Consider the following 26,607-nt stretch of genomic DNA (forward strand, 5'->3'; position numbering starts at 1 on the left):
AAAACAAACGTTGCCACGTATTTTAAAACAAATCTTTATTATCACCTTGGAAGCTTGGTTAAGCTCCTCCAAAGCTTAATAACATATAATTTTTCACATACTTGGTCAAAGCCTCTGCTACGATGGGTCTCAAGTTTTAAAAGAATGGCGCGTTCCTATGGAAGCCGATTTTTCAGTTTCGAAAACCGAAAATGGTCACAGGGAGCCAAAACAGGGAGCACCAAGCCTTATCGTGGTGAACACTTTTTTTAATTTTATACCCACAAAACCGGTTGTTTATGGCGAATTGCTTTTTTGTAAATGCCTCAAAAGTACCAAGTTCCTCTTTAACCGTTCGAACTGGTGGAAAGGTAAACCACAATATAGTAATCGCAAACAAAATGATAAAGGAACTGTCCAAAAATCAAGCGATTGGCAGTCCAAATATCAGCCGAAACTTATTAGTGATGTTACAGGGTTTGTCGGGAAAGTAATAGGACTGATTTTCTTCCGCCGAGACTGCACTTCGGAGCGTCCGCGCACCGCTGGGATTCGGTAGAGGGCGTTCCTAGCTAACGAACAACCGGCTGGTCAGTTGTCTCCGAGCACCTGGAGAGTCAGGACAAACATTTTCGCGTGACGTGTTTCTGTGAGTGGTGCAAGCCGAAAATGCAGCGTTCGTTAGAGCAGAGGTACGCGATTAAATTCTGTGTGAAACTCGGTAAATCTGCGACAAAGACGTTTGATATCATCAAGCAGGCTTACACAGATGTTGCTTTAGCGAAAAGTGGTGTGTTTCGGTGGCACCATTCATTTTTGGAGGGACAGGAAAAGGTCGCTGAAGAAGACCGGAAACGATGTTAATTGTCTTTTTTGATATCAAAGGTATCGTCCATCATGAATTTGATCCTCCTTGACAAACCGTCAACGCCAAGTTTTACGTAGAAATCCTCAATAGACTCAAACGAATGGTCAATCGGGTACGACAAGACATCGCAGTCGATTGGAAGTTGCAACACGACAACGTCCCGGCTCACAACGGGTTTCTTGTGCACAGCTACCTAACCAAGGCCGGCATCCCAACGCTTCCGCAGTCGGCCTACCGACTAGATGTGACCTCCTCGGACTTTTTTGTTTCCTTGCCTGAAAATGCTGATGAAAGGCAAGCATTTTGAGATAACAGAGGTGATTCAAGCAGCATGCACCTCGGCGGCTCTCAAGGCTGTTCCGGGGAATGCCTTCCGGGACGCCTGCAATGCTTGGAAATCGCGCTGCCAGTGCTGCATTGACGCAGAAGGAGCTTATTTAAAGTTTTTAAAGATTTGTAAAGATTGGTGTAATACATTTTTTTTAAATCGATTCAAAATTGATAAGATTCCGATCCTCTGGTTGACGTTTTACATCGTAAGGTATTTCCCTGGCTTTGATTTCTGCAAGTTGCAAGAGTATAAAATGTTCGGTTGCACTCGAACTTAGCCCTTTCTTACTTGTTTTTAAATATTTTCAACTTTGTTCCACTGTGCCATAAAACCCATAGTATATATATATGATGTATGTATATACCTTGTGCGGTGTGCTTCCCAACCGGCACTTGCTCCATGGTAATTTCATTAAAGATTTCCATAGAAAATACACACCAAATACAATGCACAACAAATAATGCTAAAATCAACAGTAAAATAATGTATGTATGTATATATACTCATAAAAAGAATTTAACAATGGAAAAAATAGGAAATCAACCCTCTTCTAACTATATGGTTTGGGAGGCTGTGGTGGTGAGTTGCTGCTGTTAATAGTTGGAGATGCCGGAACAAGCCACACAGTGGAAACATTACACTTTAACAGCAAATGCAAACACGAACGTACAAATATACATATATAGCGAAAGTTTGCATACAAGCGCCCAGTGGGATAACCCAATAAACATAATTGTTGAATGTTAAATGAAATAAGTTGAAACACATTTTGTGAAATAGAAAAATAAAAAAATATTTTTAAACTCTCGCAACATGTTGCCACAGAGTATAATACAAAAGTTTTGTACTCTTAACGGTTTTATGTATCACCTACAACTGAAAAGATAGATTTAGATATTTGTATATAAATTAGCAGAATGACGAGACGAGTTGAAACCAGGTGACTCTCTACTTCTAGACTTCACCACACAAATTTACTTCTGGAAGGTCTATAACTATGTCATGTGCATAAAATGAGAATCAGCTGGACAGAATGTTGGCCTTGCAGTGTAGACACCATAGCTTACTTATATGCTCCGCAATGTCAAGAAGATAAAGTCGGTCATCGGAGCCATAGACGGCAGAAAGCCGCGCTGCCAAGCCCATTTAATGTGACCGAACTAGATGCAGTGATGTGCTAAGAGGAGAGCGCAAAATAGATCACAAGTGATAGTACATATATCATCTTTAGTTGTAATCTCACTTATTCTATTCTTATCTCTGACGACTTCCGAACAAATTCCTATTTCGTTCGTCCGTCTGTATGTACACGAACTAGTCTTTCAGTGTTTGAGATATCGACTTAAAATTGTGCACATTTCCTTTTCCCCCCAAGAAGTTGCTCGATGGTCCTAAACGGCGATATCGACCCATTGGAGGATAAAGCTGCTATAATATGAAAACCTTTTTTATTTGACAAGTTATTCAAGAAATTTGGTCTATATTAATTATCTTCTTCTTTCGCACTACAACCGTGAATCAGACTGGGCCGAGAACACGAGATTTCACTAGTTGTCTCTATTCTTTGCGCGGTTACGCCAGTTGTACAGATCGCTATGCACTTGGTTCTACCATTAGATGCGTGTTCGAACTTGCTTCAGTTTTTCGTTGGAGCATCAGCTTCAATGCGAACGACATAACCTAACCATAGCATTCGTTAAATGTTTATGGACTTAACTATATATATCCATTCCACCGTATGCATAGCACATACAGTTTGTGGTTCCATCCTCTTCGATACTCATCGCTAAAGAAAAAATCTCTAAAGATCTTGCGTGGAGCAGTTCTTTCGAATAATTCAAGTGCTTGCTCATCTCGGGTCGTCAGCGTTCATGTTTATGCGATGTATAATAAGATAATAATGAGAGACATATAGAGCGTAATTTCCAATCGTCGAGAAAGGGATTTGCTTCTCAATTGCCTGTCGATTGCAAAGTACCACCGTCAAGAATTATTCTGTGCTTTATCTCCAAACTTAATTTATTGACAGAATTTATGCTGCTTTCGAAATATAGAAAGTTTTAACTTTATGGTATTTATAGCTGCTAACAGAGACTTAGTTCTCTAGTAGCGGGGAATTTTTATACATGGTCTCCAGCTACTTTGTCTTGCTCTCGTTCACCAAAAGAACAACCTCTTCCTTTTTTTCTAGGTTTAGAAAGGCTGCGCTGACGGCTCTGTTGTTATCAATGCTGCCCACAGGGTGGAGTTCTATCCCCCCTACTACGGAGCTTACTAGTAGATGAGCTCCTTGAGTTGCTCACAAACAATGGAATTCAGTGCCAGGGGTATGCCGATGACATTGTCATAATGGCACGAGGTAAATTTGAGAACACCCTCTGCGACATAGTCCAAAGTGGCTTAAGTCTAGCAAAGTGATTAAGTCTATTACACCATGTAATAGGGCAGGGTTAAATATCAACCTGTTAAAAACAACCATCGTCACTTTCGCTTGGTGGCAGGGAATTAGAGGTGTTTAATGAGGTCAAAATCCCAGACCTCACATTAGACTCAACATTGCGGTGGAATGGGAATGTGAAAATAACACTGTCCAGAGCCACCGAGGCACTCTTGATATGCAGACGCCTAGCCGGTAGACTCCTTGGGGTGCTCTATACTGGGCATTGCAGGGTCAAGAAACATTTATCCAACATGGCCTCAGTGTCTTGCGCAAATTGGAAACTCCAGATTCCACCTGATTCTAGATTGCCAACTATTTGTGTTTTCCAATGGGTGAAACCCGCTGCCGGTCACGTTTTCAGTTTGGGTTATACACATAGTTGCTATAAGAAATGTACCTATGAAAGGTATGACCTGAAGGTAACTCAACACTAACGAATACTTCATAAAGATATTTATGAAAATATCAACTAGTGATAATGAGTTAGTTATAGTAATGCATAAAAAAAAACAAAGATAAAAGATAACGATAAAGGAGAGTAAATAGTATTATCAGCAAGGGTATCGATGTTAAACATTATTCAATTGGTTTTCTGGGTAGTCAATAGACTGAAATTTCCCTCAAATGAATGTTGAATGTTGACTGCGTCTGACAGTGAATATCCACTCAGTTTTGTCTTGCACTGCAATGCCACAAGTTTGTAACTGTACTGCATTGGTGTGTGTTGCTGACGATAAGCGTTGCGCACAATCACGCAACCCATGCGATAAGCACGCCACAATACTCGTTCGCAAACCCATCAAACTTACACATTATGTCACTGTGGATGCACCATTAATAGCATCATTGTGGACACCACCCACTACGTGCAAACGACGGCAACACAACCAACCTGCGCATCGCGCGTTCCTCGAACGTCATCGTTATCGATACAGTTAAGCATATATGTGTGTGTCTATATTTCTGTATGTATGTGTGTGTGTGTGTGGTGATTGTCGTCATCATCTCAAGCGACGTCTCTTCGCATTAATTTTTGAATGCTCGAGCTGTTGCCAATGCTGATAATTATGATGACGTCTATGCCCAAAGCAATTTTATCGGAAAATCATTGATTACTCGCCAGCTTTGTACGATTGCATGCACACATATGTACATACATAAAACTGTGCGCACTTGAGCAAGTTTGTTAACTAGTTGATTGTTTGTAACGGCATTGCAATGATTTCTTTTTTGATATTGTTGAAAATAACCTCGAGGGGAGCAATCGACTAAGTCGTGTTGGATATTCGCAGAGAATAGTCAATTAGCCATGGGTCATACTTCAGCAGAGTCTTTATGGATTTTAACGACTGAACTTGTGCCGCTCATAATCTTATTATATTGGCAAATAATTGCTAAAGGTTTACGCAAAGAGAATGGAAAAAGTTTTGCAATTATTGATTCTAAGTATTTTTCTGCAAAAGCCGTCGCGTAAAATAATTATTTTTGCCCTTCACAATGTATTTAGACTTTTTTGAATACAAAAAGTCGCATTTGTGGGCCATAGCAATGTGATCTCTTACTTTTTCGAGTAAGTTTGCTGAAATATTTGTCTTAAGCATGTTAATTGTCCAAGGATTGCAGACATATGCTTTATTATATCCAGAACAGGGGATATTATGTTTGCCACGAAGCTAGTAACACTCAAAACGGGATTGATTTACACAGGGACGATTTATTTGTAACATCTAAATCGAGATACATACAGAGTTATATACAAACAAATATGCATAAATGATCAAAGTAACGAAATGAGTTGAAATCCGGGCGACTTTGTTTCCTTACGTCTGTCTGTGAAAGCGATAACTGGAGTAAAAATTGAGATATCGTAAAGAAAATTTGTACACCGATGCCTTTGCCTTTTGATTTTAATGAAAGCGACAATTTTTTCAGTCTTCGAAACGCTTTTCATAAGCATTTTTTGGGATGTAGCTGAAGGCCATCATGAATTTTGTTTAATCTCTTTGATCGACTGAAAACGGGTTCCACGGAGCGACAATTTAATTTTGGGGAACAAGAAAAAATTCCTCTGAGCCAAATCTGTTGAAAACGTTGGTTGATCGATGGTATTCATTGCGTTTTTGGCCTTAAATACGGTCCGAATCATGACTCGATGCGATGGTGCATTATCATTGTGTAAAATCCGTGAATAGTTCTTCCACAATTCTGGCAGTTTTCGACTCAACTAAACGCCTCAATACGGCAAAATAGATATTCTTATTGACCTTCTGTCCCTCCGGAACAAATTTTTGATGCATCAAACACGAATATCGAAAAAAACAATGAGCATCAACTTGATTTTTGAACGGCTTTGGCGTGGTTTTTTTGGTTTCGGATCGTTTTTTCCCTCCATTCCGATGATTGTTGACTTGTTTGCATAATCCCATGTCTTATCGGCAGTTATAATGCTTTCAATCAATTTGAGATCGGATCAAGCATGTCCAAAGCGACTTGTTTACGGTACTCTTTTTGAAAAAAATTCAACTTTATCAGGACGAGTCGAGCAAGAACGCGTTCCATACTCAAAATGTCCACCAAAATCATTCGAACGGACCTCCGAGAGACGTCGATCTCTCTTGCCATCTATCTAACACTTGCCCGATGATTTTCAGGCACCATATCCTTCACTTTTTCATCAGTTGAAGAGGTCGAAGGTCCTCCAGAACGAGGCATGTCTTCAGCGATCTCTCGTCTGTCTTTCAAGGCTTGGTAGCAATCGTAAGCCTGTGTTTTTGATAAAATTGAATCACGGTAAGCATTTTCCAACATTCGCAACAATTCTACTCACAAAATTTGGTTAGAAATACAAAATTTGAGGCAAATTCTTTGTTCAATATTGTAAATATATTGTAAAAATCCCAATGCTCTACTGAGGTGTACCAACTTAAGCAGCTGCTGTTAATCAACTGGTTGACAGATCGTAAATACCAGATCCCTCCGTTATGTCAGAAGCAAAGGTATGTCATACATAAAGCAGTCCATCCACCAGTTTACTAAGTTTATCACCTACTTAACGTATACGAACTGCTCTAGACTCACATATAGCTGAAGACTTCGAAATAACTAGCTTTAAGACTTCACATTGGGGATTAATACACCTCACACAAAGCAAGCGCACTTGGCGCAGGTTCCACGAACCTGGATGCAGAAATCGATATCAAGCATATATGTATAATACAAGATGATATAGTCATGTGTTTGGAATTGTGACTACCATATATAGATTTATTTTTTAAGTTATATCCTCACTCATCCGGTTAATAGTTATTTCTAGTATTTTTAGTTCATATTTATATTTATTTAAGCCTTATCCATAAGCATTTGCAAGAGTACCATAAACAACTCAAAAAATATGAATTTAATAGTGCCTCAGCTTTTATATCAAATCTCCCACTTAAGTAGGACGCCTTGATAGTATTGAATTCCATTATTATTTTGCATATTATAATAGCTATTGACACGCAAGTCGTGGCATAGTATACCAAACACTATCAAAGTGTATGTAACACATGTGTGTATGAACCCGATATTCGTATCACAGTAGCACCAGCACTATCTGCCTTTCCATTTAATGCTGATGCATATCTTTATGTTATATTTATATTATATTGTATGTAGGTATGAATTATGTACACGATTGTAGGCTATAACTGGAAACCCAACATCGATATCAGATGCCTGACCAATCGTTGGTGTGTATTAATCTGTCGCAATATGACCTTAATCTGACGAAGAAGGACGGCTGAGAAGGTGGAAGACTAAATAATTTAATGCTGTTATCGATTTTCGCTAAATTTAATATGACTACTATTATTATGCTGTTTCTCTTTGAATATCAAATAACATAGATAATATAAAACGAACACACACACACCCATGCATTGAGTTGTACAATTAAAAATAACCCCATGTCTCAGGACAATATACTGGCATATGCATTTAATTAGATAAGCATGTTTTCTAAACCAAACAAAAACAAGTAAAGAAGGGCTTAAATTCTGGTATAATCGAACAATTCATATTCATACCTTCAGATACATCAGACTTGTTAATTATATATGGTCTTCGGCAAGTTTTCACTCGATTTTATTCATTCTAACACAAAAATGCACCGTTATTAGAAAAATACGTTCTCTCAATTTTATTAAGATAACTGACATATTGGCCGATATATGCGGTATAATGCCAGCCGTAAGTTCGAAAATCTTTACATTTGATGTATGGAGGGAAAGGAAAGTGCTTACCCGATGCAACCTATTTTCGGCTTTCAGACATCCTATTATTAGGATGCATCTCCCTCATTGACCAATATTGTCGGTCAAAAGTCAACTATAGGATCTGGGGTCCAGATAGCCAGTACATAGAGGCTTGAACAGTTTGGATTCAATTTGGACAATTTTGGTTATAAGTGTGGCACTTCAAGGGCACAATTCTCCCATTTCGCAGTGTAACAACGGAAGAATGTTGCTTACCGAAGTTGGTTGAAGTCGGTCGAGCAGGTCCAGAGATATGTAATTTCCCCTAAAAGTAGGCCGTGCCCGCCCATCGACCAATTTTGACACCGGTTCCTATAAAGCCCTGTTGTGTCATCCTGAATGTATACTTTAATATCTCTGACGATTTTATTAATTTAAAAAAAAGTCATTACAATACTTCCTTTAGTCCCAATATCTTCTTCTTCTTGATTGGCGTAGACACCGCTTACGCGATTATAGCCGAGTTAACAATATACCTAATATAAAGATTTTCGACCTTCAGGTACAAAGTCACCAATATGTGAGTTATCTCAATGAACTCACAACTCCCATATATTACTTTTTATGATTTTTATTATTCCACCAAGTTTTGTACCGAATTTGTCGGTCTGTGTATTATATGCATATAATTGTTTGGATTACGATCCTCTGGTTGACCTTTTGTACCTTAAAGTTTTCCCCTGCTTTGATTCTTGCAAGTTGCAAGAGTATAAAATGTTGTCCTAGTTCTGGACTGGCAAGCTTGCGGCTTGCGTTGAGCTGCCTTTCAACACCAAGGACGCCATTCACAGGGATGGGGTCAAAATAGACATTAATAAGTCCAAGGTACTGCTTGGAGAAGAGTGGATGATATCTTTTTCGGGTCATGCGGGTCTCATACAGGGCAACAAGAGACATCTTGCGATGTCTGTCCGGAATGCGGTGTTGTGTCAAGTCGTTATCTTGATGATATGCGGTGCTCATACGGGGCAAAAAGAGACATCCTGGGATGTCTGTCCGGAATGTGGTTTTCTAACAAGTCTATGTATATCTTCTTCAACTAAGTTCTTTTGCATCAAGACTAATAGAGCCGTCTGCATAGCCTACCAATTGTTTTATAAATGGGCAGCACGATTTCTCTGTTGCGACCCAAGGGACTGCCGGCTAGCGACTTGGAGATTTTATTAGGCCTCTTTACCTTGGTAATTGATCGAGATCGTATGCAGAGTGAAGAAATACAGACTGTCAAACATAACTTCTAAAACTTAAGTGTCATTGACTGTAAGAATTTTAGAGCCATCGAGAAGAATGTTGAGGCCTAGTATCATGTGTTCAATTTGTACATATGGTTGCTGTGAATTTAGCAGTGGTGAGTTTTATGCTCCCTGTAGTGAAGCAGCGAGAAAGGTCGTGGATATAGGCATTCACTGCTACTCATCTTCTTCCTTTACTCACTCGTTTGGTCGATGAAACCGATTGGATTGTAACGCAATCCAAAATAGTTTCTTTTCCGTTTCGTAACCGTCAGCGAAACATGAATCCACTGGTGCACACCAGGGAATAAGAAACTGTTGAAAAAGTGAACTTCGCTTGTCTAATCTGCGAAAAAGAGAAGAAAACTCAACGACTGATCTCTTCGCCATTGCTTTGGTCAAAGTGTTTGAATTTGGATACCCCTTATAGTACTATGAGTATAAGAAGAAAAATGGTGCTTTCGACGGCTAAATTTCAAACGAGAACTAAATAACTCGTTTATCAAATAAAATATTACCGTTATCAGTCATCAGTTTCAATTTCTCTAATGTTAGCTTTAAGGTATAACAGGCACGGATAAGATTGAAGGTTAAACTTGCATTTAAAATAATTCCTGCTCAATCGAAATTGTATGAATCGAGTACTCGTCTTGATATATTATACAATATTCAAGTGGAAATCGATGGCAAACAAGCAAAGCCATTTGACTGTCCACACTGCTCGATTGTAGAGGTCGCTCGCTGAAAGTGCACACGCTCAATTTCATACAACTTTTGAAGACTCTTAATTAATTGGCAGACCGTGTTAAAGGGCTCGGCACAAAAGGTTTTCGCAAACAAAAACAACAAAACTCAACTTGATTGAATGGTGAATTATTTGCTCAAAGACGCGCACAGCAATCGCACATTAATGCAAGTCATCAGGCAGGCAATCAGACGTAGCCGTGTAATAATTGACTGATTACAAGTAAAAATTCCGACAATCCGACAAGTACCAGTCAATACAATCGCAATTAAAAGTGTGCTTCGTACAAGTGCTTGAAGTGGCATAACGGCGGAAAAGCGTCGAACAACTTGAATGCACTCACACATATATACCTACATCTATGTCATGCTTATGAAATGTGAATACGATCAAAAAAGGCGCATTTATACATACAAACATACACGTTTGCCCACAAATATTTGCACGGCAAGCTGGGCAAGCGCCTGGTGGCAAATGGTTGTGGCATGTTGCATGTGGCATGTGGCATATAGCCATTTCATTTGGCATATTCCACGGCACGTGCATTTAAAATTGTTATGCGCTTTTGTTACTGCTATTGTTGTTGTTGTTGTTAGTCAGTGGCAAAAGCCAGCGTACAACAAACCGTTGCAAATAAGCTGCTGGGCACATACACTACAGACCCACAACGGTTGATTGAAGAAGATGTTAATCCTGGTAATTGAAAATGTGCGCCGCTTGTAATTTTTTGGATTACTACAGCGGGCCACTGCACCGAGCGCCGTAACAACAAGCAATCAATAAAATCTAATAGGAATCTGCATGCTTTGACGAGGGTCAGTGGAGCAGTGGAGGCAGCGCCAGCAAGCAGTCGATGCAGCAGCAACAACTCGCTTGTTTGGCTTAGTGGGTACAATGAACTTAAGGCAAATACCTGCAGTTGATTTTAGGAAAAATTCTACAATATTTCTTCCACGCCCCCGCCACAGCAGCATTGGGTATGCTGTTCGTTTAGCGCCCTAAATAGCATTGGCGCAATATTCGCCGTTGAAGTGATGCAATATTGATGGGTGCATGGACCCCATTAATGTGCATGTAAGCTCCCTTGCAGAGTAAGTGTGTTTGTACATGCGATTGAATGTGATCACAAGTAGGCGCCTGTGAAATGTAACTTAATCGCCGTAGGCAAGCACTTCGTAAGCACAGTGTTTTATGGTTAATAAAAATGTAAGCAAAAATAATAAAAAAAAAAATATTAATGCTAATATAGGCCAGCAAGTTAAGAGGCACACCTATTGTGAAATTCTGAAAAAATATTTTTTTTTGCATTCTTTTCTATATTTATAGGGTGATCGAGGTTCCCTACATAGAAACCTCAAATTTAATGGGGAATGTTTATTACCATCCGAAAAAACATTCTTTGGCATTTATTTTTTTAAGATTATCTCTTTCAAATTTGTACCGCGACTACGTCTCAGATGGTCAATCCGTTAAGTCCAATTTTCGCTGACTTGTTCGATCGATTTGACTGGTAACTGGCGAATGACAGGCGAGATGCAAGATCCAAGGCCGCAATTGAAGGGGGATTGCCCGCATAGGCTTTAGACTTTACATATCCCCATAGTAAAAGTCTAAAGGTTAGGCAATCTGTGATAGAAAGCATATTTTATACCATAAAAATTGTTTCATAATTTAAATCAGTCATTCTTTCTTTTCGCGATTTGACGCCAATTGGAGATTCCAAGTGTAGCCACGTTCTTTTCCACCTGATTTTTCCAACGAAATAAAGGTCTTCCTCTTCCTCTGGTTTCATCGGCGGGTACTGAATCGAAAACCTTCAAAGCTGGAGTGTTCTCTTCCATGCAGACAACATGACCTAGCCAGCGTAGCTGTTGTCTCGTGAAACGCTGAACTATGTCAATGTCACCGTATATCTCGTACAGCGTATCGTTGCATTGACTACGGTACTCGCCGTTGCCAATCCGCAAAGGGACATAAATTTTTCGCAGAACCTTTCTCTCGAAAACTCGTAAGGCCAACTCAACAGATATAGTCATCGTCCATGCCTTTGCATCATATAGCAGGAAGGGAATGATAACCGGCTTGCAGAGTTTGGTCTTTGTTCTTCGAGAGAGGACTTTACTTCTCAATTTCCTACTCAGTCCAAAGTAGCAAATGTTGGCAAGAGTGATTCTGCGTTGGATTTCAAGGCTGATATGGTTGTTGGTGTTCATGCTGGTTCCAAGATAGACGAAATTATCTATAACTTCAAACTTATGACTCTGAACAGTGACGTGCGAGCCAAGTCGCGAATGCGATTACTGTTTGTTTGATGGCAGTAGATATTTCGTCTTGACCTCGTTTACAACCACACCCATAAGCTTCGCTTCCTTATTCAGTCCGGACAAAACAGAACTAACGGCGCGGTTGTTGAGGACAATGATATCAATACCTGTATCATTGGCGTACGCTCTTATGAAAGATTTCACCTTCTCTATTCAGTTTTATTTTCTCTAGCAATAAGTTTAAGAAGTCATATCATAAAGATTCCACTTTTTTGAAACCTCGCTAGGTATCGAACAACTCAGAGAGGACCTTCCCTTATGGACCTTTTAGTGTTGCTCAACGTCAGCTTAAATAGCCATATTAGTTTTGCGGGGATACTAAATTCAGACATAGCAGCTGGAGGCAGTTCCTTTTCGTGCTGTCGCAGGTGGCTTTATAGTCGACGAAGAGGTGGTCGATCTTCCTTTCGCCGGTCATTTCCAAGATTTGGCTTATTATGAAAATCGGGTCGATGGTAGATATTCCAGGCCTAAAGCATCACTGATAAGTTCCAATATGTTTGCTGACGGTGGGCTTCAGCCTTTCAAATACTACTCTCGATTAGACCTAATATGCGATATTAAGGAGGCTTATCCCACGGTAATTGGCACAGATTGTGAGGTCCCCCTTTTAGTGTATTGGGCACAGTACACTTGGGTTCTAATCGTCGGGCATGCTTTCATCCGAACATATCTTGTAAAGAAGCTGATGCATGCACCTTGTCAGTTCTTCGCCGCCGCATCAGCTCGGCCCGTAACCTAGCGGCGCGCACCCTGAAAATGTGTAAGATGCGATAGCCAACCCATGTGGTGCTTGGCGTCACGTATAAAAGAAAGGAAGCTTTCCGACGTATTCGGGTTCGCTGAAATGTAATTGCAGCGTCTGTTCACCAGAGGCGTGGCAGCGAGTGTGCGTCGATCTTGAAACAATCGACTCGCTTTATAAAATTCTATAAAGCTTTATACTACTACAAGCCACTCCCAATGAAACAACAATCTCGGATGAAAGTCCACACTTTCGATGACGACCACAGCAAATTAAAACTATGTGGATACAATTGATTGCAACTTTAAAAATAAGAAAATATGTATATATGCATGTATACTATATACATACAAGTATACTATATATTAAATATACAGTAAGATAGCACGCTTTTAGCCCAATAAATGCTTTAAAGATAAAATGCAATTAAAAGCGTTTTAAGTTGATTGTTAGCAAACACAAAGAAAGCTCCTCTGTGCGTGTGCGTTACAACGGTAGTTAGCAGAAGGCCACACCAACCAGTTGAGTGCAATTTCAATTTAATTATGTGGCCAAGCTAACCAATGGAGCGGCTTGTGGCAGCGGCAGGATGCAGAATATTGCATATTATTTATAGCCAACTTTTTTCTGCCGCGCGGCGCCTGCCAGCAGCTGTGGCACCGCAAAACTTATAGTTCGTGTGCTTGTGTGGGGTAGCATATCATCGCTTAATATACAGCAAATGCAGATATTGCACGTGTGTATGTGTGTAGTGCGCCTTTGCTCATGCCTTCATCACTCACTTTGCACGCTTTGTATCTAAATTGTGCCACAATTCCTTTACACTATCAAGCGAGATGACAGGAAATACAGGAGCCGCAGCCGCAGCCGCAGCCACGTTAAAAGCAAATGCAGCAACAGTGCCGCGCCACATCCGTTTTCGCACTACCAACGCCAAACATTATGCTATGCACACACACACAACCAAACATTCGCTGCCACATCCGTTGGCATTTAAATTGCGACTTTTTTGCTTACTTCCTAGCTTCTCCTATTCTCCACAATTTTCATTATTGAAGTACCCACTTTGACCTAAAAACACATTTTTCTTACAGCTGCACTCCACTTTACTTTCACTTGCAACACACGCGCGTACTCACGTTGATGTACATATATGTAAGTAAGTATGTTTGTGTGTATGTAATTGTCACATATACATATATGTATATACGTTTGCACTCGTATTTGCAATGAATTGCAACTTACAGCGTTGACAAGCAGGAAGGCAGCACGGCATGTTGCATGCAACACTCTTACATATGCCATAGAAAATGGGATAAATAGAAAATAAACAAAAGTGCGATAAAGGCAAGATAAGAGGCGAACATAACGGTGAAGTAGCGGAGCAAAGTGAAAGGCATTTGCCTATTGGCTTATATACATACATATACCAATATATGTACATATGTATGTATGTACCGCAGATTATTACATAAAATTTGTAAAAATGTTTCTGTGTGTGTGTGCTTGTGCTATCATTGTTCCGTCAGCACATCAAATGTTGATTGTATCTGAACCACTTAGCACCTAGTCGCTCCCTCTGCCCCCCACTTGCTACGTCTCACCCATTTCGCAACCCGTTGCGCTGATAACGCTCGCTAAATTGGAGTGTGCAAATGCAAAGGGTAAAAAACAAAAGCGCTTACTCATAAACGTGCTCACCAACACATAACCACACACACACATACATACAAATGTATTTGAATATGTATCAACTTTCAAAAAAATACAACAAAACACTGCTTATACTTTCTTTTCTATGCTCAAAGCTTTCATATGAGCGCAATTACTTACAGACAAACATTTACCGTTACATCTATGCAGGCATCATGGCAACTACAAGCACAAAAACTCACAACCGCACGAAAATCGCATAAAAATTTGTTGTTGTTGTTGTTGTTGCACGTTGCATGATATGGTGGCATGCCACATGGTAATGCCGCACCGATATTCAGCCGACTAACTGGCGCTCCTGCATGCTCCTTCGGGATATGCCACGTCATGCTCCTCAACGGAGAGCATTTAAGCTTTTTCGCTTTTATTTTGTAGCGTTTGTTGTTGTAGCATTTGTTGTTGTGGCATCTTAAGTGGCACCGCCGTGTTGCAAAAGATGTGATGTGCAGCTCGTTTGCACAGCATGCAACATGCGCTGTTGCATGCATATTGTCTGCACAATACGTTCGCTAAACGTTTGTGGCAAATGAACACTAGGCCACACACACACACACACGCGCGCTCATACCTTTCTACATAGGTATATATGCGCGGCACAGCACGACATGCCACTCCACAGCACTTCACTGTATGCTCCAACTCAACTCTGCACCACTCTCTTCATCACCACTCGACGCGTCTCGGAGTTCGACTCGACTTGTGGCTTGCTTGCCGTCAAGTTGACACACAGAATTCCCAAGTGGATTTAAGTTCGCGAATGTTAATTGCTTATATTCAAGTGGCACAACATACTCAACGCATAAACCACAATTGTGCATACATACATACATACTGCTAACTGCATTGCTCCATTATTTGCCTCTGAGTATGTATTTTAGTTTTTTAGAAATTTGTTGTGATTTTTCAATTAACTGTAAGTATGTATTTGTTGTTTTATGTTTTTGCATATGTAAGTGCATATTGTCAAATTGTCAAATTGAATGCAAGGAAAAGAGTGCGCTTCATCAGAGCAGTAATTGTGTGCACTTGGGTGCGTATTTCGGAAAAAAAAATCGCGAAATTTTCACTGAAATTTTAATTGTTTTTAGTAAAAATGTCTGCCAAAATTCCAAATTTTCAGCTCTTGTCCAAGTTCTAAGTTAAGGTATTAACTACAGCACGTATTTTTTTGCTTTTAGATGTTCCTGTAAGGAGTTATTCTGCCAACGTGGGCGCATCTATTTTCCGAGGGTCACCGGAAATGGCGTCGCAATGGCCGAGTTTAAAATATTTTTTTCCCAAAAATTTCAGAATTTCTTTTTTATTAGTGTATTTTTGTAACAATAAAAAATTCTAATAAAATATTTCATTTGTTCTCCCTTAAATCGCATGATCTTGGAGACCAAAAACAGTGTTACTAGTATGGTCATTGGTGCAATCTTTTTGGAACCAAAGATCGCCAAACAATGGCATATGAATTATATTCACTCCAAATGCGACAATTTGGTTTACTAACGTATCCATTTAACCAAAAGTTTCATTACTGCAACAAAATTTTTTCGGCGACCATCTCGTTTTGAGCCATCGCAACAAATGTGCGAAGCGTTTGATGGTAATTCGGCTTTAATTCTTCAACGAGTTGGGTTTTTTAAGCTCGCAAAATTTTTCATAAAGTGGATGGGTACAGCTCCAATTGAAACGCCCCGTTGGCGGTCTTCTTCGATATTCTGTAGTGCGAAACCGGTGCATGATTGCTCGAATTAGTGACTATGTTGGACGATTATGTCGACCGAATGCTGCGCGCGATGCGTTGCGCGAACCGCGCCATTATTTGGGAAATTTACAAACGTTATTCCGGAATAATTCATAATGAAATATGAAAAATATTCATAATGAAATGGCAAACCAAACTATGTATAAATCAAGTAACAGCTATAAAAAAGACCGTCTCCGAAAAAAACCAAGCTGAAGTATAAATTTTTTCACAAGTAACAGCTTTTTTGGGATGCCACCATTTTGTGAAAATTCAAAATTTTGACTAGTCCTTGGAGCATTAACTGCATTTATCTATTCCTACAATAAATAATAATGAATATTCGCAGATCCTCTTAGGTTTTGCGTGTTAAAGAAATTTAAGTGCACTTGTAGAATGAAATTCAGAATGTCTATGAAGCTCATTTCCTATTTAAGATATTAGACGTAGCTCGGTATAAAGTTGTTCTCCTTGTAGCGGCAGAATACATTTTTGCAAATAGTTTTGAATAATGCGGTTGCGTAGACCCGATTTTCGTGGAAACGGTTACTAAATTATCATATATTTATACCCTGAACGGGGTATATTAAGTTTGTCACGAAGTTTGTAACACCCAGAAGGAAGCGTTGGAGACCCTGTAAAGTATATGTATATATAAATGATGAGTATGTTGAGCTGAGTCGATTTAGCCATGTCCGTTTGTCTGTCTGTCCGTTTGTCTGTCTATCCGTTTGTCTGTATGTCCGTCTGTCTGTCTGTCCGTCTGTCTGTCCGTCTGTCTGTCTGTCTGTCCGTCTGTCTGTATATATACGACCTAGTCCGTCCCTTTCTCTTCAAGAAGCTGCACATTTGTCGGAACTGCCGATATTGGACCAATATAACATATAGCTGCCATACAAACTGAGCGATCGGAATCAAGTTCTTGTACGGAAAACTTTCAGATTTGACAATGTATCTTCACAAAAGTTGGCACAGGTTATTTTCTAAGGCAACAATGTAATATCGGAAGAAATTGTTCAGATCGGCTCACTATAGCATATAGCTGTCATACAAACCGAACGATCGGAATCGCATTTGACGTGGTATCTTCACGAAATTTGACATGGATTACTGCTTAAGGAAATAATATAATCTCCGTTGAGATCGAATTACTATAGCATATAGCTTTCATACAAACTGAACACATAGTTACTAAACGAAATGCACCTGTGAAGGGTATATTAGCTTCGGTGCAGCCGAATTTAACGTTTTTTCTTGTTTCCAGTTCATTTAGATGAAACTATTTTATATAGGGGTTTTACTGTTGTTGCTTTTGTTTGGCAGAACCAAAGGTCAATCGCTCAAATGTAGTATCTAATTATGTTAAAAAGCCAAAAAAAAATTTAAAAAATAGTAATATTGCCTATTTCTACACAAATACTTGCACTCTATTTGTGCAACCATCAATAAAAGTTTCAATAAATCGCACACAAAACGCCGGCAGAAAAAGATTGGCAGAGATGACGCTACATTAAAAGTGTCCGTTACAAATTATATCTAGCCCAAATCTGTCACGTTTCATTTTTACAACACCACTGACAATGGTGAGCATCAATAAATGGTATGCCAACCAACTAACAAGTACAAAGCATATTTTCTACGACGAAGTGAACCAATGAAAAAGTACCCAGTAGGAAATGCATTTAAGAAGAAACATTTACCGTAATGAAGACTAACAGCTTATTTTTTTGACTTTTTCGAGGGATATCACACTTTCATAAATACTATTGTAACACGAGCAATTCCGGAAGATGATGGATTAACTAAAAATCCTTTATTTTTGCATTACAAAGAAGTTAGAATTATGTGATTTGGGTCAAATATGCAACGTTTCGTTCGATAATTGGTCGCCATTTAAAGGGAATTAAAAAATGCTAGTCTCATAGAAATCCTTATCCCTGTTGGACTGGAACTGCCGATTTTCACAAGCTTCTCTTAAAGCGAATGTTTCAACACAAAATCAATCACCATAGACAGAAACATATAAGAATGACTGGGTGCCAGGTCCGGATCATGAGATGGCTGCATATGAAGCTTTCACCAAAGCTTCCGAAGCTCTGGCTCGTCACTACATTGTGTGTGGCCTGGCGTTATTATTTTGAAACACACTTTCTCTCCTACTGGCAATAGCTGGCCACTTTTGGGTGATTGTTTCTGAACGGCGGTTTACCATGATTCAAAAACTACATTTTTCGCTTGACGTTGTTGCAAATAACCAAGCTTTCGTCCCCAGCAAACATCTTCTTCATAATGAAGATTTCGATACATGAGATGCTTAGCTCCTGGGCTATTGAAACCTACTGAAACAGTGATTACAATATTGGTCGGATATGAACTCAGCGAATTCCTTCGAACCAGAACGATCTTGCGAGCTCTGGCAGTTAACGCAAGTTTTGGCAGCTGATCAGAGGTCGTGAAGTTCATATGAGATACAGCCAACCCACTAATAAATTATAAGAATGTCAACTTTTAATTAACTTGTGGTGACACAAATTCAACCATATGTAATATTTAGGAAGGAATGAATATAAACAACTGCATACTAATATGATGTTTTTCCCCTCGACCAACCTTCTCCTCCAATTTGTTCATTTTATCCTTGCATACCAAATTTTTTTTATTTTTAGTTATTTGTCTTAAGATTAGAAATCACCGTTGATTACCTAACATTATCTGTCAGTTACTCTAATGTGTCATATACGTATGACGGTCAATTTTCGAAGAGGGTACTTGCATCAAATCGACGTACGTTGCGCTTTCCACTTACTAATGGAGAAAACTCCTGCTCTCAAGATTTTCTTTTCATTTTGAATGGACCGAGAAAAGAAGGCGGTGCATTGCCTTCACGAATCTTCAAAGTTGCCGCCAGACTTTTGCAATATATTTTGTTAGTTCACGGAGCCGTTGATGAGTGTGTGCATGTTGGCGACGCGTCTGTGTTTGCAAATTACCCAACAATTTCGTTACCACAAATATAAATGAACCAAATGTACCTTCACCAGCTGCCAACGAGCCGCGCCCAGTGAGTAAACAAGAAAGGACAAAAAATTAAGTGGAGAACGGAATGAAGAAAGGCTGGCTTTGGCTGGCTACCAGTTGCAAATCAGGCTGCTGCCGTTTTAGGGGTGACAATAGCCCTATTGCAAGTGCAAACTCACTGTTGGCGGTTATCCCGCAATTGTGCTGTCCCTTCCTATGTGCTTTTAACAGCTTAACTCTGTATGACAACTTAAATATGCCGCGTTAATTCCACTAAGAATCTACCATTCTCGTATTTATGCATGTGTATGTCTGTATGGGGTCTTTCACGTGCTCTGCTGTTGCCGTTGCTTTCGCTGCTCTTGTTATTGTTGTTTTTTGTGGTTTGCTGCTGTTGTATTCATAATTAAAAATGGCGAGAAAATTGTGAATGTGCTGATGAATAAATTCAACAACAATAACAACAAAAGCAATAAGCAATGAAAGGGAACGTTTTGGACCGTTTAGCATGGAAACGTGTGGCTTACCAAGGAAAGCAGGCTCTGTCCGTAACCCGGTAGCTTATAGATAAGGGTTTGCGAATGCCAATAGAAGCAGAGAATTTGAAAATCAGTGAAGGGCTATGAAGATCTGTTAGGCAAACACAGATCCATTATGTTATGATTTGATTCTTTTTTGATAGTCTTTCAAGACTTTCTTATGAGAGCCTTCTCTAGTTTGGATCTATTTTAAAATTATACTGCTGAGGTATATTGAAAAAGAAGTTTTAACTGATAACATAAAAAATCAGCTTAAAATGTATTTTTGCTTCATGAGCAACTTTCATAATGTTATCAGAAGAGATCTTGTTCAATAACTTGTTGCCATTTTGAAAATAATTTCATAATACCACTCTCATAGAATCCTTCGGTTCTATTGGCAAAAACTGAAACAGTCGATTTTTGAAGCTTTTTTTGAGGAGAGACTTTCAGAAACAAAATCATGCACCATAGACAGGAGCAGGTAGTAACACCCTTGTTAGAGGTTCGGGCTATGAGGTGGATGCATAAGAACCTCCCAACTAAGCTTCCGGCCACAATCGGTGTATGTGGCATGGATATGATTAGATGGAAAGCAGTCCGCTTCTGGGCGATAGTTTTCTTCAGATGGTCTAGATTAGGTTAGATGGCTGATCTAGAGAGATCGCACGTGGACTGCTATATGTTGTTCATTGTGAAGCCATAAAAAAGAAGAAATCCTATGGCTGAACTTATAAATTAACAAAACTCTTAGTAGCCAATACAAATTCCCGCCAGTTCGGAGGGATGTCTGAAGGTAAGCGCTCCCAAGTGTTTATGCCTTGACCTCCCAAACGCGGGACAGGCAAAAAGTAAGTGTTGAATTGTTTCCACCTTTTATACTTCCATACGGCTTCTGCAGATGGCTTCTCGTAAGATTCCCAGCTTTGCAGCATGGACACCCATAAGTCAATGCCTTGCTAAAACCCACAAAGAGATCACTCTCGCGATCGATCTTTGACCGAAAGGATTTTGCGACAGCGCATGTACCGATGGTGGCCCACCGCTGGCCAAGCTTCCGCGTAGACCAACTACCATTCTACTCATAGCTGCTCAGGCACCCTTCCTTGCTAGCTCATCAGCTTTACAATTGTCTGCGTTTCTGTTGTGAACTGGCACCCATACCAGTCTTATCATAAAGGGACTCAATGCTATTGATAACGAGTTTATGTTCTTCTTGACCAACTCTGAACGCACTGTTAATGAGTTCACGGCTAATATCGCCACTCTGCTATCTGAGTGGATGGTCACTTCTGTGAAGGAGGCTGCACCCGGAGCAGTAAATCTACTGCTACCTTAACGGCTGCAAACAGGAAGTCTGAAGCTGGAGTTCAATGAGAGCTCCTCACAGGAAGCCCATCCACCAACTTACCTTTGACCCATCCTTATAGAAGCTCACTCCGTAGAAGCTTTGACGCGGTATCTTCGTCGTTTTCCACTAAAAACAGTTGCTGTTAAACTTTTTCTGGTGTAGACATCATCCAAATAAACCCGATAAATTCAGAATAGTCATGGTCTTAAATATATTGGTAACCAACCAGTTATATTATAACTCCCAGCAAGGCATTATTTTCATACATAAATCTGCAATCATAAATTCATTTGTTCGCTGCTTTTCGTTCGTCTCTGATGTGGCTTCAGGGAAAACGGTTGAAAATAAGTTAAGCGACAAATTACACGAGTGCAATTAAGCAATTGTTCCCTCTACCTATATACATACAGAGGTATCTTTGCATGCACACACCTACTTCTTTGCTACTTGAGGGCTTTTCCGTTTTTATTTGTGTGTCTTCATGATTCGTTGACTCTATTAACTTTGCAATTCGTTTTCCATTTCGCATTTTTGTAGTACAGAATATAGCAAGATGAAAGTAAAACCGTCAAAAAGATGTAGACGTATGGTTGAACGAATTGTCTTCTAAGGAAATCGTAAAATGGTAAAGCTGCAAAATTTCAAAAATCTTTATATTAAGGAGGAGATGGATTTAACGATATGTAGAGTTGATAGAGCCTTAAAACAGACTGCAAGTATTGATTGACTATTTGAAATATAGGATGGAGCTATATATAGATGTTCACGCAACTGAGGAAAGTTCTATGAGCACTATTTATTTGGGAGTGGCCAGAAACGATTCCGAACTTCCGGTCTTAGACCAAGTATCCTCCGGGTAGCCAAAAAACATCCGTTTGGAGACCTAAAGTGAGGAGGTATATCACTACCGAAGGTTGTGCGCTCGGTCTAGGAGCCGCCACATAAAAAAACACGCCCAAGAAAAGACACAACAGCCTCGGAAGAGAGGCACCTTTTGATATTTCCGCAAAACTGGCTGGCGTACACCGATGACATTGATATCATTGGCCTCAACAACCGCGCCGTTAGTTCTGCTTTCTCCAGAAAAGATAAGGCAGCGAAGCAAATCGGTCTGGTAGTGAACGAGAACAAGACAAAATGTCTCCTGTCATCAAAGAAACAGCCGCCGCACTCGTTACTGTTGACAGTTATAACTTTGAAATTGTAGATAACTTCATCTATCTTGGAACCAGCATTAACACCAACAACAACGTCAGCTTCGAAATCTAACGCAGGTGGTACTTCGTACTGAGTAGGCAATTGAGAAGTATAGTCCTCTCTCGACGAACAAAGACCACAGTCACTCATCATCAGCGTCCTGCTATGTGGTGCAGAGTCATGGATGATGACAACATCTGATTTGTTGAAGTTACGAGTTTCGACAAAAACGTTCGAAGAAAAATTTAAAATTCTTTGCGCATTCGCAACGGCGAATATCACAGTTGATGGAACGATGAGCTGAGATAACGGCTACCCTGTCTAGAATATGTCGTCCAAATGGATAAAAACACTCCAGCTCTGAGAGTATTCGACACAATACCCGCGGGGGGAAGCAGAGGAAGAGGAAGACCTCCACCCCGTTGGAAAGACCAGGTGAGGCTACACTTGGAGTCTCCAATTGGCGCCAAACAGCGAAAAAGGAAGAACGACTGGGGCGTTGGTGTAATGTCGGCTATAACCGTCTACTCCAATAAAGAAGAAGAAGACTCACGCAAAGGAAGCTTACATTTATTTCAATGATAATTGGTAATCAGAGCCGTTTTTAGTAAGTCAAGTTTTGTATAAAGTCGAATTGCGAAGTTCGAGTGTTAACCGCCCTCAGCCCCTCAATGTCTCCATAAATGTCGAAGAAAAAATGTTGCCTCCTCTAAAAAACCTCTTTTATTTAATTCTATGACCTTTTTTTCTATAGTTTGCCCTTCTCATTGCATATTGCAAACTTGGCAAATAAGCCCTCAAGCACACCCACTGAATCTCATAAATTTGCTCTAGTGTCATTAATATGTTTAAATTTACTTACCGAAAGTCACACCGTTCGTTTGCTTTTCTTTATCCTTTTCCTTTTCCTTGTCGATTTTTTCGCCACCCAACGGCTCCAGCTCGATGCCATCCATTGTGGCCACCTTGTAATCTCGTTTCGACATATTGCCGCAACAAACGCCACAACATAACATTGGTGAAATTCGCTTTTTCCCCTTCGCACTCAGGTTGACAGAAAATTAAGTAAAATTGACAGGATTTGACAAAATTTGCGGAAATTGCCGACAAGCGTGCAGTCAGCCAGCCGAACAATATGGATGATGTTCGTGTACGTGTGTTACTTTGTTGTAATCGACGACTCGGTTCAAGACCAACGGATGCACCGCAAGCGGTAGACACGAATTATTGCTGTGTGTTGTTGTTGCTGAAGAGAGGTTGGGGTGCAAAATGTCAATTTGAAGAGTACCGAAAGTGGTGTGGTTTCTAATAAGGCCGGTGTTTGAGGCACTAAACGAAAATCTAGTATGTACTACGTTTATGGTTTTGGCGCAGTGTCGTTCTTTTGGGGAGGAGTTTGTGTGTAAAAAGTACTACTGCTGATATTTGTTGGGGATATTGTATGGCACAGCTAAAGGTATCTAGAGTCTTTCTACATGTGTTTCTTTATCGTAAAATATTATTTGAAATGTTTGTATTTTTAATTTGTTGCTACAAAAATTTTGGTGGGGTCGTTTTCTGGATTCAACTACTTGTTTGTAAATTTTTTGTTTTGTAAAATACGTTAATGTAAATTTCCTTGTAGATAGAAGCTGACGATCTGCAAAGAAGAAAACAAAACTATTTGAAGTTATTCCAAAAATTTTATAGAGCAATACGTATTTTTACTGTCTAGGGCTGAATGATGTACAGATATAGAATTTTTCATGGTATACATGTTTATTTACGAATAAAAATATAACAAATATAATAATAATTATACCTTTTTTTTTGTAATTTATAATTTAAGTAACAGTTCATTCATTTCTCAACTTGCAAAAGTCTCTATGTTTAAATGGCTTCACAAGCTGGTTTAACATTGAGTACTGTCAACGTTGTTGACCCACCATAAAACGGTATGCAACACCCATCATAATCAGCTTTGAAATTCGCGGAATTAAGGAGTGATCCATTTCGAAGTTCCCTACTTCTTAAAAAAAATACAAAGAAACTTCAAATTTGATGAGGAATGTTTTTTTTATCATTCAAAAGTATATTCTTTGCCATTTGTTTTTTAAAGATTATCCCTTACAAATGTTGGCCACGGCTACGTCCCAGATGATCCATCCGTTGGGTCCGATTTTCGATGACTCATTCGAGCATTTCGACTGGTCATTGGTGAATGACACGCAAAATGTTTTGTTCCAAAGACTGGCTTAAATCGAAGCGGGATTGTCCGCATAGACTTTGGATTTTACAAATACCCACAGAAAAATTCTAACAGTGTGATATCACACGATCTTGGTGGCCAATCAACCGGCCCAAACCGTGAAATTTTCTGCACATCGAAGTGTTTTCTTAATAAATCCTTTGAATGATGCGATTTGTGGGAAGTGGCGCCATCTTGTTGAAATCAAATACTGCCGAGCTCAGGCATCAAATAGCTGGTTATCATGGTGCGATAACGGTCGTCAGTGACAGTTACGTACTCACCGCCATCATTTTTGAAGAAATATGGACCGATGATTCCACCGGCCCACAAACTACACCAAACCGTTGTATTTTCTGGATGAAATGGCAGCTCTTAAATCTTTTCAGGTTGCTGTTCGTCACAGGTGTGGTAATTTTGCTCGTTTACATACTCATTAAGCCATAAATGGACCTCATAGCTGAAAAAATTTGGCTCGGAAACGTCAGATCTTCTTTGAACTTTTCAAGTGCCCATAGAGCGAAGCGATGTCACTTGGGAAAGTCAGGCGGCTTCAGTTCTTGCACAAGCTGTATTTTGTACGTTTTCAATTTAAGATCTCGACGTAAAATGCGCCAAGTAGTTCCATACGTCAGTCCGAGTTACTGTGAACGGCGCCGAAACGACTCGCCACATTCTTCGTGGACACTCTCAGCTACGGCTGCTACAAGTATATTTCACTGCGTATTGGACGTGGTCTATTCGATCGAATATTATCCAATAATGAATAGGCCAATCATGTTGGCCATAAATTAAGCGAAGCCCGCGAAACACATTTTTTACAAAACATTTAGCAGGGAGACGTGTGGCATACCACTGAACATTCGTAATAAAGTTGAAAATTTGTAAAATTTGTAATTTGTTCAGGCGTAAGTCTGGCCATTTGGCCTTCTCAGGGATGTCAATCGAGAGGAGTATGGTAACTTGAAAGTCACAGCAGCTTCTGGCTTTTCCTTTTACGGAGTAAGTTTCCCGAAAGAAGTCTTCTATTTCTAGTCTAGTCTTCTAGTCTCATATGTGTATCAGTGGTACCATGTTTCGTCGACGGTCACGAAATGGCGCAGAAACTTCGGATTTCGTTTCAACAGCCTCAAACATTGATATAAAGTGATCTCGTTGTTCTGCATGTTGGCCAGAGTGAGCAAATGCGGCACTAATTTCTCTGGCCAGTCATATCCAATATTTAATGCTGAAATCCCATTGATTCCTTAGAGATGTCTACTGTCTATGTTATTTCGAGCACCTTCAACCGGCGGTCTGTTAAAATTTTTTCGTGGATTTTTGTCACGTTACGTAAACTCCTCTGGTGACGTTTTTTTTAGAGCACCTAGAGATGACTTATTAGAGACCGACGTCTCACAACGTTGAAACTCGTGAAAACAATGTTTTACGGTTGTCACCGAAGGGGGACACTCATCGGATATAGAAATGCTCCACTCGCTAGCCGGCAGATCATGGGAAAGGACAAAGAAACGTTGTTGGCAACATACAAGGCAATCGGCCGATCGGTCATAAACTACGCTGCAGCGATATGAAGAAGCTTCACACGTGTCAAAATACTGCACTTCGAACATTTACATAGCGAGGCCCGCATGCTTTCAGTCAAGGAACTGAATGAACTCCTCTCCAAGCTGTTTCTGCTGGAATGTTTTCGCAGAAATCATCTCTGCAGTCATCTGTTGGTACATAAGAGAAACATAAGAGGTATTTCTTTGATTACGTCGATGACATCGAAGAGAACGCCAATCAGACGTCGGACGCAGCAAATTTTAGACACGCACTGACCGCCATTCATAATGAAGCCATAAACACCAACTTCATCTCAGTAAATGGTGTCTTTGGAGTCAAACCAC

General features: G+C 39.8%; 1 protein-coding gene across 3 annotated transcripts in view; it reads right to left on the bottom strand.

Annotated features, from left to right (window-relative positions):
• LOC126751223 (endoplasmic reticulum aminopeptidase 2) overlaps window positions 1-26,607 on the bottom strand; it is a 73,034-nt gene that overhangs the window by 33,629 nt on the left and 12,798 nt on the right. For 2 of the 3 annotated variants that reach the window (XM_050461283.1, XM_050461282.1), the window contains exons 2-3: window positions 24,091-24,127; window positions 23,351-23,734 (exon numbers count right to left, since the gene is read on the bottom strand). In XM_050461283.1, the coding sequence (XP_050317240.1) occupies window positions 23,351-23,504 (154 nt within the window). In that variant the 5' untranslated portion in view covers window positions 23,505-23,734; window positions 24,091-24,127. Of the gene's footprint in view, window positions 1-23,350; window positions 24,128-26,607 lie in introns of all 3 variants that reach the window. The other variant, XM_050461284.1, reaches the window with a different exon arrangement.

The sequence above is a fragment of the Bactrocera neohumeralis genome, chromosome 2, assembly GCF_024586455.1.
Source record: "Bactrocera neohumeralis isolate Rockhampton chromosome 2, APGP_CSIRO_Bneo_wtdbg2-racon-allhic-juicebox.fasta_v2, whole genome shotgun sequence".
Taxonomy (NCBI): domain Eukaryota; kingdom Metazoa; phylum Arthropoda; class Insecta; order Diptera; family Tephritidae; genus Bactrocera; species Bactrocera neohumeralis.